Source organism: Cottoperca gobio, chromosome 12, assembly GCF_900634415.1.
Source record: "Cottoperca gobio chromosome 12, fCotGob3.1, whole genome shotgun sequence".
In the NCBI taxonomy this organism is placed as follows: domain Eukaryota; kingdom Metazoa; phylum Chordata; class Actinopteri; order Perciformes; family Bovichtidae; genus Cottoperca; species Cottoperca gobio.
The window spans coordinates 12,195,566-12,209,454 of NC_041366.1; the positions used below are offsets into that span (position 1 = coordinate 12,195,566).

The 13,889-nt window shown below is 41.5% G+C and overlaps 1 protein-coding gene across 2 annotated transcripts in view; it reads right to left on the bottom strand.

Moving 5' to 3' along the window:
* LOC115016961 (cytosolic purine 5'-nucleotidase-like) overlaps positions 1-11,384 on the bottom strand; it is an 11,696-nt gene extending 312 nt beyond the window's left edge. Inside the window, exons 1-17 of one of the 2 annotated variants that reach the window (XM_029445108.1) lie at positions 11,056-11,383; positions 9,938-10,011; positions 9,698-9,815; positions 9,263-9,358; positions 8,413-8,504; positions 7,933-7,990; positions 7,737-7,830; positions 7,583-7,636; positions 7,419-7,502; positions 7,296-7,331; positions 7,099-7,206; positions 6,952-7,018; positions 5,460-5,630; positions 5,324-5,375; positions 1,167-1,227; positions 818-994; positions 11-104 (exon numbers count right to left, since the gene is read on the bottom strand). In XM_029445108.1, coding sequence (XP_029300968.1) covers positions 12-104; positions 818-994; positions 1,167-1,227; positions 5,324-5,375; positions 5,460-5,630; positions 6,952-7,018; positions 7,099-7,206; positions 7,296-7,331; positions 7,419-7,502; positions 7,583-7,636; positions 7,737-7,830; positions 7,933-7,990; positions 8,413-8,504; positions 9,263-9,358; positions 9,698-9,815; positions 9,938-10,011; positions 11,056-11,117 — 1,497 coding nt within the window. In that variant the 5' untranslated portion in view covers positions 11,118-11,383 and the 3' untranslated portion in view covers position 11. Of the gene's footprint in view, positions 1-10; positions 105-817; positions 995-1,166; positions 1,228-5,323; positions 5,376-5,459; positions 5,631-6,951; positions 7,019-7,098; positions 7,207-7,295; positions 7,332-7,418; positions 7,503-7,582; positions 7,637-7,736; positions 7,831-7,932; positions 7,991-8,412; positions 8,505-9,262; positions 9,359-9,697; positions 9,816-9,937; positions 10,012-11,055 lie in introns of those variants that run through there. The other variant, XM_029445109.1, reaches the window with a different exon arrangement.
* Between the last annotated feature and the right edge of the window lie 2,505 nt (positions 11,385-13,889).

Below are 13,889 nucleotides of genomic sequence, written 5' to 3' on the forward strand. Positions count from 1 at the left end.
TGACAATTACCTTAGTTTATGTTCATCTTCGCAAAAGTGTTGGCGACGGTGAGCTTTGATGAAACAAAGTCAGCCGAGTGTTGATACACTGATTCATGCGGCATCTGAAAGAGTTCATGGGTGACGATGAAAGAACTCAGATTTTACTTCACACATAAAGAAGATGACCTAAACAGCTTTTTACCACTTAAGAAACAAGTTATTCATGCTATTAATTCAAATAGATTAGATTATTGCAATGCTCTTTGTACTGGTATTATGAAACAGTTGATTGAAATGTTTTACTTATTCTGTGCTGCCAGACCTTTAGACAAAACAACAAAGAGATAGCATACCATTTCAGTTTAAGCTTCACATCATTGGCTCCCAGTATCTTTTTGGATACATTTTAAGGTTATTTCACTTGTTTTTCAAGCTTTACATTGCAGACTCTTTGTCGTTTCATAATCCTTCACAAGCTCCCAGATCTGCAAATGCTGGACTTTTAAATACACATAATTATATGCACAAGAGAATAGGCAGCGTAGCTTGTTATTAACTGTGCTCCAAAATGATGGAATACCCTACCAAGAGCTAAGACGATAAGAAATGCTCTGTGAATACAGCTGAAAACCTTTTCTGTATTATTCTTAATGGTCTTTGTATTCTTTTATTTCACTTGTATATTTTTAGCATACTGTCTTTTTATTGTCTAATCTTATTGTTTATTTTCTCTTGTGTTGCATTTGTATTTTTTTGTTGTAAAGCAAAAGGTTTATTATTATTTATTTATTTCATTTTCTTTTCTGTGCAGGTGTAAGTATGTGTGAGGACTCACCAGGACTGGGGGAGCCATGAAGAGGTAATTAAAGGGGTAGTGCAGCAGGTTGACGCAGGAAGAAGAGTAAAGATCTGCATAACGCATCAGCTGGCTGGCGAACAGCGTCTGTCTAGAGCCGCTGCGCAGGAGGCTGCCCATCTGGCCGTAGGACATGTCCATTCTGTAGGTCAGCACCTGCGAACGCAAACAACAAATCAGCAGAAATACCTGGACAGAGTGTAATAAAACATCTAACACACAATTGCTTATAATCGCAGAAATCAAGAACTTTTTGGAAATTGTTATTCTGGTGCAGCAAACATCCCATTATTTAAAAATAAATGGTGTTTTGATACGAAGAGCTCACCTTCATTCTGGTCTGAATGGCACTGATGTCAGGACAGTCTTGACTGCCGCTGTCCAGGTTCCTTCAGACAACCAACACAGAAAACAATTAACAGCCATGTCATCATATATGTGTCAGGGTTTTTGGACTGCAGTTCCTCTTTTGACCATGTGGGGTCGCCACCGTTCATTTCTGTGTGTCATGTGCTTGTCTTTATTGTTTCATTGTTTGCACCTGTTCCTTGTTTGCTAGCCTTTATAAGCTGCCTGTTTTCTTCTGTTCATTGCTGAGTCTTGATTTGTTGCCGGAGGCTAAGTTTGTGAGTTTTGAGCCGTCTCTTGAAGTGTCCGTTTTTGAGCCCTTGTCTCGAGTTCCTTAGTTAACTGCCTTTTTACTCTTTAGCTCTTGAGATCCTTTTGCTGCCTGCTTTTCAGATATCCTCTGTTGATCCTGTTTTTGCCCAGACTTTACCTGTTAGTTGTCTGGAGGTATTTTGAGTTTTGTCCTGCCACCTGTTGCTCTAAAAGTAAAGACTCCTTTTCTAACCCACTCCGAGCCTGTGTCTGTCTCTGCATCTGAGCCTATCACCCCTGAGCAGCACAGTGGTAGAGAGTCTGCCTACCACGCGGGAGATCTGGGTTCCATTCCCAACAGATCCTGTCACTAAGTGATGTACACTTAACTACAGATGGACATAAACTCACTTGTAAAGTTCAGATAGAAAGATGTCGAGATGTTTCAGCTCCTCAAACTGATCTGCAAAAACCAAGACAATCTTCAATGTTCCTTGTTTGCTAGCCTTTATAAGCTGCCTGTTTTCTTCTGTTCATTGCTGAGTCTTGATTTGTTGCCGGAGGCTAAGTTTGTGAGTTTTGATCCGAGGAACAACTCTACGCTGCAGTTCTAAGCCATGATGCTACAGTGCTTCGTCACGAGGCTCTCTTGTCTCTCTCTTGACCTTCACTCACCAGCAAGGGGTTCTGCAGAACCTCCAACAGTCCCTTGTGGATCTACTTGCTCGTCTGCCGGACGCAAGGACACAGGGTCTACCATCACCCCCATCTGCTCCACTGACGCCAGCAGTTCAGCAGTCCAGCTCCACGGGTGCCCGCGGTCCGCTTCCGTCTGAACCACGGCTCCCTGCTCCCGAGAGGTATGAGGGTAACCACAAGGACTGCCGGGCTTTCCTAGCCCAATGCTCTCTCACCTTTGAGCTTCAACCTTCCTACTTCCCTTCAGAGCGCTCTCGTATCGCCTACATCATCACTCTCCTGACTGGAAAGGCCCGGTCATGGGCTACAGCCGTCTGGGAACAGCAGGGCCCTTCCTGTAATGACTACAGAGCCTTTACCGATGAGATGCGCCGGGTTTTCGACCATCCAGTAGGAGGTAAAGACGCTGGTAACAGACTGTTCCAGCTGCGTCAAGGCGGCTCTAGTGTGGCTGTGCTCTTCCGAATCCTGGCTCCTGTGAGTGGGTGGAATGAGGGGGCCCTGATGACAGCGTTCCGGCATGGCCTCTGTGGCGGAATCAAGGATGAGCTGGCAGCTAAAGATCCCTAATTGACCAGACTATCCGTCTCGATAACCGTCTGTGGGAGAGGCGTCGTGAATGACAAATGGACAGTCGCCCCAGTTCCGGAGTCACAGCTTCAACCTCCGTTCCGCTTCAGTGGCCTCGGGGACCTCAGAGTAACCCACCTTGTCCTGAGGAGTCGATGCAGCTTGGCGGTACTCGCCTGTCCCAGGCAGAACGGAACCGGAGGATGAGGGAGAGACGCTGCCTCTATTGTGGAGGTCCTAACCACTTTCGTTCCTCATGTCCCGAAGCTTGCGGGAAAAGCCCAGCCCCGTCCAGGAGAGGGAGAACTGTGACTGGTGCGACTCTTACTCCCTCAGCCTCGACTTCGTGCCTGCAGCTCCCGGTCACCATCTCCTGGGAGAACCAACATCATCCTCTTCAGGCCCTCATTGACTCTGGCGCTGCAGGGAATTTCTTGGATCTCACCCTTGCCAGGGCCCTTCACCTGCCCATCTCCAGGCTGGACCATCCACTCTCAGTGACCGCCTTGGATGGTAGACCCTTGAGACAAGGTACTGTGACTCATATTTCCTCTCACGGTCACGGTGAGGAACCGTTACCCCTTGCCTTTAATGACCACCGCTTTTGAACTCCTCCAAGGGGCAACCGTCTTCACCAAATTGGACCTCTGTAACGCCTACCACTTGGTCCGGGTCAGGGAGGGTGACGAGTGGAAGACGGCGTTCAACACACCAACGGGCCACTACGAGTACTTAGTGATGCCATTTGGCTTAACCAACGCCCCGGCAGTGTTCCAGGCACTCATCAACGAGGTATTGAGAGAGACGTTGAACTGTTTTGTCTTTGTTTATTTGGATGACATTTTGATTTTCTCCAAGTCCCTCCATGAACATGTCCATCATGTCAGAGTCGTCCTCCAGCGCCTGTTGGAAAGCCACCTCTTTGTCAAACCTGAAAAGTGTGAATTCCATGTCTCCGAGGTGTCCTTTTTGGGCTTCATCCTGTCCAAAGGGAGTCTCATCATGGACCCCAAGAAGACTCAAGTTATCCGGGATTGGCCCCAACCCTCTTCGGTCAAGGAGGTACAACGGTTCATTGGCTTTGCCAATTTTTATAGGAAGTTTATCAGGAACTTCAGTGCTGTCGCCGCCCCCATGACCGATCTCACCAAGAAGAAATCTGGCCCCTTTAAGTGGTCTCCAGTGGCAGAGCGGGCCTTCCAGGATCTGAAGGTGAGATTTTCCTCCGCCCCCATCCTCACCTTACCCGACCCCTCCCTCCCCTTCATGGTTGAGGTGGACGCTTCGGATGTGGCAGTGGGGGCTGTGCTCTCCCAGCCCCAGTTTACCGCGCAGTTTTGGAGGGCCTTCTGCAAGTTGATTGGGGCTACGGTCAGTCTCTCCTCAGGGTTCCATCCTGAGTCCAATGGTCAGACTGAGAGGCTAAATCAGGACCTGGAAACCACCCTCCGATGCCTCGCCTCCTCCAATCCATCATCATGGAGCAGGTTTGTGATCTGGGCTGAATATGCTCATAATACCTTGTGTTCTTCTGCTACTGGTCTCAGTCCCTTCGAGTGCCAGTTTGGTTTTCAACCTCCACTCTTCCCTGACCAAGAGACTGATGTGGGTGTTCCCTCGGCCCAGAGCTTTGTCCGACGGTGCAGGCGGGTCTGGCGCAAGGCCCGGTCTACCCTGCAGCGGTCCGCACGCCAGTACCAGCGCCATGCCAACCGCCGCCGCAGACCTACACCACCGCTACATCCGGGGCAGAGGGTCTATCTGTCAACACGGGATCTTCCTCTACGGGTGGAGTCCCGCAAGCTGGGGCCACGGTTCGTGGGGCCCTTCAAGATCTTGAGGAGGATCAACCCAGTTGCTTACCGTCTCCAACTTCCCCGGTCCATGCGGATCAATCCCACCTTTCACGTCTCTCGCCTACGCCCTGTCGCCACAAGTCCCGTCTCGGCATGTTCTCGATCCGGGCCTCATCGAGGCCTTCCACCAGAGCCACCCTGATCGCCGGTGTGGGAACGTCAGGAGACGTTCATAGGGAGGGGGGCCCTGTCAGGGTTTTTGGACTGCAGTTCCTCTTTTGACCATGTGGGGTCGCCACCGTTCATTTCTGTGTGTCATGTGCTTGTCTTTATTGTTTCATTGTTTGCACCTGTTCCTTGTTTGCTAGCCTTTATAAGCTGCCTGTTTTCTTCTGTTCATTGCTTAGTCTTGATTTGTTGCCGGAGGCTAAGTTTGTGAGTTTTGATCCGTCTCTTGAAGTGTCCGTTTTTGAGCCCTTGTCTCGAGTTCCTTAGTTAACTGCCTTTTTACTCTTTAGCTCTTGAGATCCTTTTGCTGCCTGCTTTTCAGATATCCTCTGTTGATCCTGTTTTTGCCCAGACTTTACCTGTTAGTTGTCTGGAGGTATTTTGAGTTTTGTCCTGCCACCTGTTTCCTCTAAAAGTAAAGACTCCTTTTCTGACCCACTCCAAGCCTGTGTCTGTCTCTGCATCTGAGCCTATCACCCCTGAGTAGCACAGTGGTAGAGAGTCTGCCTACCACGCGGAAGATCTGGGTTCATTCCCAACAGATCCTGTCACTAAGTGATGTACACTTAACTACAGATGGACATAAACTCACTTGTAAAGTTCAGATAGAAGGATGTCGAGATGTTTCAGCTCCTCAAACTGATCTGCAAAAACCAAGACAATCTTCAAGGCTTTGAAATGATCACAATGAAACGACAACAACTCCAACATTGTCTAGTTGTTCTTACTTTTCTTCTGGTCCCACACTTGCAGCTCTTTGTTGAGCTCCGGTACGACCAGAAAAGTCTTCCAGCCCTGACGCTTCTTAGATTTAAGGATGTCGCCAAAGATGTGGTCGCCAACGTAGAGGATGTCTTTACCTTTGACCTCCAGCAGATCACAGATGATGTCCGAAGAGCCTAAAAACATTTATTTAAAATATTACATAAGATAACACGGTAGAGGGATTCAATTATAACAATGCATCCAAATCAAAGCACACAGAAAAACACACTTACATATGGAAGCAAAGAACCACCACTGAATTTATGTGGTATGTTAGACATATTGTACTTTAAAAAACATCTTCACTCTTTGACATTATCAGAAGGTCCTTTCAATTTGTACTTTGTAAAAAACAAGTGTTTCCTTTTAAGGGTTTACAAATTCAGATATAAAATGAAAGTGTCAAACTAAATCTGGATTTAAAATCAGATGACATTTCATTGGTTAAAAATCTTTAACCTCAGACACTCAAATTTGATATCTGAATGTGTGAAGATTTTGGAATGTCCTCACTTTAAATAATATATTAAATAATAAACGTTCTCTGTGTAGCACTGTTTAAAACGATGTTACAACGTGCTTGTCAGAGGAAGAACTCAATTGAAAAGAAATCCGCACCACCAATCAATTAAATGCAGCAAAAGTATATCAAAGAAAATATATATAGATATATATATATATATATATATATATATATATATATATATATATATATATATATATATATATATATATATATATATAAATAATATATAAACAGAAAAAAATAACTAAGCACATAAAATATAGTGAGACTGGAAAAATTTAGAGCTAACATTAATATAAGGCTTTACTTTTTTTGTTTTCAAAAAAGTGGAATTCAAACCACATAGATGAAGATGCTTTTCAATGAAAAACATTTAAATTCTATACAAATTCAGTGGTTTTTAAATAGTACTTTGTAAAAAGTACTCTGTAGTGTTTAAAATTTCACAATTGAGTATTCAGTTGATTACAAAATTATAATTATTACGGCCTTCCTTATACCGACACATTTATGTATCCGTCCTTGTGAGGACTGAACATTTGTTTCTCTGTCTAATTATATTTCCTGATCCACAATCTTGAATAACAGTCTTAAATCTTCACCAAATTACAACCAAACCCAAAAAAAATAAGCCTGTGGGAGTCAAATCCCAGTTGCTGCACGATAAAGAATGTCATTGATTTTCTTTCTGGAAAACTACATATCCAAAGTGCAAAAAACTGTAGTAGTAAATATTCTTCTTTTCCACTCAGTGTGTGATTTACCAAAAATGTTCACAGTTTGAACTCTCAAAACAAAGAGAGGAATCCTTTTACACTTGGCTTGATTATAGTAAAAATCCTTGTTCTGTTCTTATTTATTAATTCAGTAACATTTTATGTGACAATTTCTGAAAAAACCCCAAAATAATGAATAAATAGAAATCTCACCTCCGGAGTAAACAGTTCCATGTTGGAGGTCTCCTGTGTACGTCCCAATCCGAAGCTTCCCTGTGTCCTGTGTCCCAAAATACAACTCATTACTGAAACCTGCTGCGGTTACCATGTAAACCATCAGTGTGACAGACGTCATCATACCGTGTCCACTTGTCTCAGCACTGTCCCCTCTGCAAAGAACAGAGGCTTTTTGGTGTCCACCACGATGAGGTCGAAGAAGGAGCGCCAGGACATTTTCTGACTTCCAAGCTAGAAAGGAACAGTAATGTTAAATTCACATGAATCAATCAAATGGATCATTTCTAAATATTCAAAACAAAGTTAAAATGTTTTTTTACCTTAGCACTATTGTCAAGCAGGTATTTCATAATGGCCTTGATGAGGAAGGAGAAAAATATTTTAAATCTCTCCACCTTATTTTCATATAATTTGAGTGTTTAGTCGTGCACTTAGAGGCTCACCTCAGTGTAGCTGTAGTCACTGTTGGTAGCGAGGAAGACCTTGGCTGCCACTTTAAGCCGGGTCAAGAGAACAGGGACATTTGGCTGTAAAAACACATTAATTTATTGAATATTTCAACTTTCTTTGGTAATTAAATGGTGCATCTTCCTGTCAGTTTACTCACATCTTTGAGAACATATTTATCCAAATTCTTGATAGTATGTCCCTTCAGGATTCCCTATACAGCAAATGGATACAGTACAACAGAGACAAAGTGTTATGATAACAATGGCACACAATTCTACATCCTTTATAAGAGATTCGTTCATTTAATTCACCGTATCGTGAATGAAGTCCATCGCGTCTCGAACATCCTGGAACATGCTTCTGTAGGACATCAACAAGTCGCCGTGCTGGAAACCTTTCATGAGGCTGGAAGAAATGTAACAGCGGAGAAGTTGGACAGATCATTTATTTATAATAGTTGAGGGTTGAGAAGTGGTGAGAGACACATATGAGGGTAATATTACTCACTTTGTGTATCTGTTGCATCTGGTGAAGAAGTCCACAAGGCAGGTGTACATATAAGTCTCTGCAGGGTGTAGGGAAACACAGGTCGGTTAGTTAACACCTTTAAGTTGCTGATGTCACATTTACATTTGTCATTTAGCAGATGCTTTAATCCAGAGTAATTTACAGTGAACTAACTACAGGGACAGTCTCCCTGGAGCAACTCAGGTTATGTGCCTTGCTCAGGGGCACAATGGTGGCAGCCCTGGTATTGAACTCACAACCTTCCGGTGTTCTTTTTGGAAGCCGTACCACCGGACCATGACCCACAATGTTATACATAAACATATATACTTCCTTTTGTAAATTAGTTTTAATTGCAGACAATTATACATTTTATTTATTTGTATTTCTCAAGAGTTTGTGGCTGCAAAAAATACAGAATTATACACAAATGATTTATATCAATGTGAAATTCAACATTTCTACAGAAGCATCTTATACCTGAAAGATTGAAGAGAGTGTTGAGGATGTAGAAACGCTCGGTGTCGTCTCTTTGAATGAACTTGTTGGGGTAGTAGTTGTGAATGTTTTCTCTGTGGAACATAAACATAACACGGGTCAATATCACAAATGCAGAAACACAAGCGAACTGACTAAAAGAACACAAAGCTGCAAACAAATGTGCATGGTTCTTTGTTTCTGGGTTGTAATAAGAATCTTGTGATAAAAACAAACTGAACAAATTAAATGCACTCATGTCTAACTGCTGCTGTGGTTTGTAACCAGAAAACATATGAAATCTCAGCTGACCGTCATGCTGCGATCATTATTAGCTGTTTGTGTTTCCCTTTGTCAATAATCTGGTCTCAGCATAACAAATTCAAGAATTTACTTAAGTTAAAGTATAAAGTATAGAAGTATTAGGAACAAAGTGCACTCAAAGTCACTATATGCAGGCAAAATGGCCTCTGAAAGTGTTATTATTTAGACATATATGTGTTGTTTGCGTCAGCATCATAAGTCATTGTGATATATATATATAGTTTAATTTTTTTAAATATTGCTACTCTAGTCGTCTATTTTTATGAAGCAAGAGGTGGGCAGCCTGATGCTCACACACACATCATATAGTTTCCAATTCAAACAATCTGCAGGTCTTTGGAATAAATATCTCAACTTTCTTTTATTTATTTCTTATAACTTTTTATGTTGGCTTTTATTGATAAAACATTTGTATTGTTATCTTCATGTGTGCATCGGTCTCCGTCTGACCGCACCTGAGTTCACAGGTGAATATGTCCATAACTCAACAACACTTCTGAACTGTATTCTGTAAAGATTTAGATTTTACCCTTTAAGGAAGCAGAAGCCATGACTGCAGACTAAAATATTCCCATTTGAATCCACCTTCAGGAGGTTCCCGTATGTGGTGTCGATCACTAAACCGCTGAGGGGGAAATAAGGATGTATGAACAAGATTATCAAGACATGACAGGAAGTGACAGTAGGAGGCAACTACAGTATGTTTATTTCAGTGCTGCAGATAACGATTTCTCTAATGATCAACTGATCTGCTGATTATTTTTGGGAGGAATTGTTTGATCTATGAAATGTCAGAAATAATAAAAACACAGAGTGCTGCCATTGTAATGTGCACACTACCTGCCCTTAAATAAACCAAATAACAGACTTTAAAAAATAAATAAAATATGTTGCTTTGATTTAATTGTTCCCCTTGAAAACAAGATGCCAAATTTCAAGGGTTCAATTGATCCTTAAAACTAACCGTGTTGGGAAGCTGGGGTCGTATCTGTAGCGTAGAAGCTCATGAGGGTATCCAACAGACACCATTCTGTCCCTTATCAGCTCAAAGCCTAGACTCTCGTAGTCAGGAGACTTATACACTGCAAACATACACAAGAAACGGCCAGTTCAAGAAAAGATCCTGAAACTACAAGTACAGATTTGTCACATCCTCGTGGTGACGTAACATTTCACACACACAAAAGGTTTTTCAGTTACATACTTGCAATCGTGTAGTCCATGTCAAATCCATAGCACTTGATGTTTTCCATTGTCAGATTTCTGTTGACGAACACCCTGCGATCAAACACAACACAGCTGAATTCTGCAGTCACATGACCACGAAAACATGTTAGAGCGCAAGACCTAAGAGGTGTTATGCACATCTATGTCTGTGTGGGATTCTCCTGATGGTCAGAGGTTGTGTCTATGTGGGCCTGAGTGGAAGATGTCATGTACGGTGAAGAGACCATTATATTGTTGTTTTAAAGTCAAGATTTGTTGCTTTTCTGTGACATTATTAGGTTTCCTTCTTACAGTTTTAGCTCCTTGGCTGTATTTCCTGCTCCTACAGCGTTGATGGAGCTGGGTGGAGGGTAGAGATTACCCTCAACTATCTCCACCACTGTTTCAAATGACTGCGAATTACAAATAAAAGCATCCATGATGAACTGCTGTGTTGACCGCTGCAACTGTACATGGTTTCCGGTGTCACTTGTTCCCAGATGCTCCTCTTTATCAGTGACACCCTGACAGAGAGAGGGGCCTATCTGCAGCACCTCCAGTCTCAACCCTCCCTGACAGTTCAGACATATAGGGTTGCTGTAAATAATTTACCTGCGAGCTCTTGTTTTGTAAGTGTGTTGCTGCTGAGCCATTGAGGATCTTTCTCATGAGATCAACCCTGCACACAAAAGCTGGCAGGGAGCAAGTGTTTATGATGCAGGAGCGCTTACTGTACAACAGCAGCGACTGTTCCTGCTGATTAAAATATTTGGGGTGCAAGGATAGAAGGTGAGGAGGGTCAGGAAGCATTTGTGATTTGTTTGGTAAACTTTGGTTATGTTCAATTGTAATAGCCTAAGACATGTTAATAATGTAGAAATATATACAGGAAATTCGCCTGACCCGCTGATGTAACCAAAGAGACACAGAAAATACAAAAGAAAGTACAACAAATACCTTTTCTCTAAGTATTTTTGTTTTACAAAAATTAAAAAATTCATGTGTTAGCTTTGTAAATATCAGATTACAACTCAATTGAAATGATATTAAAAGCATTAGTGCTTTATATTATATCTATGTATGGCATTGATATTACCATTAATCAAATGGACTCACATTTGGTCAAAGCTTCTCTTCACCCTGGGCTCATCAGTGGAGATGCTGGGATCTGTGTCCATTGTGTCCTTCTAACTTCAAGCCTTCTGGTGTCCAACTCCGGTGAGCTATATTCTCATGCAACTGCGGTCTGCTACTCAGCACTTTATGCCAGTCATTAGAGAGGCATTTAAAAGACCAAATTTACTCAAATTTGTAGGCGTGGACAAACAGTGTTTTTCTCCCTTTTGTAGCCTACGCAGGCTGGCACTCCTTCCTGCAACTTTTAGGCTAGTGGGTGGGGTAAACAGCTGCCGGACATGCTCATCCAGCTTCTCTACTTCTGTATTTGTCCCGCACTCGTCCTGCAAGACATTTATCTTTAACATGTAGATTGTGTTATCAGAGGGGCGCACATGTTCCAGGGCTGCCCGCCTGCGTAATAGCTAGGAGTTTCCCTGTCAGTCTTGCTGTGACCCCAACAGCTATAGTGTGTTCAGCAAAGCAAACATTTCTTGTTATAAAATCAAACATATTGTGTCATTTAAAACATCTACAGTGTAGACACATACTGTATGTGGAGCAGTCCAAAAGTCAAAGATCTGTGTGCTCAGAAAACAACAGGTTCCATGATCTCCATGGAGAAAAAAGACTTTGTGATTTAGGGGAGATTGAGGACTCATTAATGCTTTATTGCTCATTTCCTGATCATTTAAAGGCTTCACTTTTAAATCTTTATGTCTGACGAGTTCTCCTTGTTGGATGGTGATGCAGATTGTATTTGTAAAGCTTTGAAGAGAAGACAAAGTTCTTTGTTTGCAGTCAAATTTTGAAGCCGTTTCTGACAAAAGTTGTGTCTAATACTGTAAGCTCTTGTATTTTGATCCACAAATGACATTAATACTAACCAACTCCACTTTATACTGTAAGCCTATTAGACAGGTAGATAAACTTTATTTATTTATTATTTATAATCTGTCATTTTTAGACCATTGTATTAATTATAATAAAGGGTTATACTAATTAATAGTATAACTACTTTACCAATTAATATTTGACTTACTGTCGTCCTAAAATGCATGTTATTATACATTAAACTACCCAAAAGTATCACTTTATAGACCATTGTATTAATTGTACATTTGTACTTTTTGCATGGATGTTTACTGAATGTTTTATCTGTTTAGCCAGAGGTTAAACATGCAGACCCCACTGATAACCAAGGACAAAGATGAACACAGCCAATTCTGTCAACATTTTTAAAAAAATAAGAGTTTGCCACACAAACACAAAAATAGGAACACACAAAAAATAACAATTAAAAACCAACTTAGATTTGTAGCAGAAAAAATACAAGTCATTCAAGACAGTGAAGCCACTTATATTAGTCGTACAAGCGGGAATATGAGAAAACTTATGTGTTACAGTTTCTCCTGGAAAGGCATTTAGAAATCAGTACGAGCGATGCATTTAATCTGATTTTACCTGAATAATCATGAATATATCCGTATACTGGCCTGTAGTTACAGATATGCCACATTTCACCAAGATAATAATGTGCTTACCACTAAGAAAGAGTTTCCGATGGAAGAGGAGCTGATACTCCAGCTGAGAGTCAAACACACAGGAGGGATAATAAAATGAAATTATTTCTTTATACTGAAATAGATATCCTTGATAAATAGCTGAGATCTCGAGTGATACCTGGTCCACCGGAATAACAGAAAAGGAAGATGAAAATGAGGACCATGCTGCAGTACGGAATTTTCCCTCTGAGGAAAATGACAAATATTTATTGAATTGGATTGATCACTTATATTTTATAGCATCAAAATATACAGATGTATGCAGCAAACAGTATGTGGTTTTGTGGTGACACATGCAGGTACAGAGTGATGGTGAGGAGGATCAGTGTTGCTTGTATCCTCTGAACAGCAGGGCTTTAATGCCTGTTTTCTCAATTATCATCAACTGCAACATCAAAACATAATTACAGCAGTAAACCACAGGGGGGAGCTCTAACTGTAACATTAACAAAAACATCCATGTCAGGAGTCTAAGGGATATTACGCTCAAATTGTGCTGATGGTTATATCAAAAGATGTAAACCATGATGGGATATCAGTAAAACGGGACTTACACAGGTCACAGATCCCTATTCCCAAAGTGGCGTAACATCACGTGTGTTCTTGGATTCCGACAATAAAGAGGAAATATACTCATTTAAATGTCTGGTGTGCTTTAATTGGAACATTTTTGTGGGGAAAAGCCAACTTGGGCGTAGATTTTTGTTTTATTATCAAATGTCAACTCATCAAACACATCCAAAATGTACAAAATGTAAAAATGAGCAAACGTAAGGCCCTCATGTGTACATAGAAGGGAGAGCAACTTTGGTCTATTAGTAACATGTATTTTTTGTAATTTTGTAATGTAGTTAATTTATGGCAGAGAAATGGATGAGATTGATACCAGTCTCATATCTGTATGTTAAATATGAAGCTACTGCCAGCATTAGGTAAGCTTAGCTTAGCACAAAGACTGGAAACAGGGCTCTTTCCTAATAAGGTAATAAAACCAGCATACCACCACTTCCATAGCTCATTAATTAACACATTACATCTCTTTTGATTCATTCATACACAAACTGGAAAAAATGCCAAGTCGCCGTTTTACGGGGGTTTATGTGGTGGACCATTTCTAAGCAGGGAACAGTAACTTCCTGGAGTCTAGTTGCCTGGCAACTGCTCAGAGCAAAGTAGTTCAGCACATACAGTAAACCCTCCGTAAAATAGCAAATTGTCTTTTTTACACGGCAGTTTTTGTTAAGTGAGCTTTAAATGTGCTGGTATGCA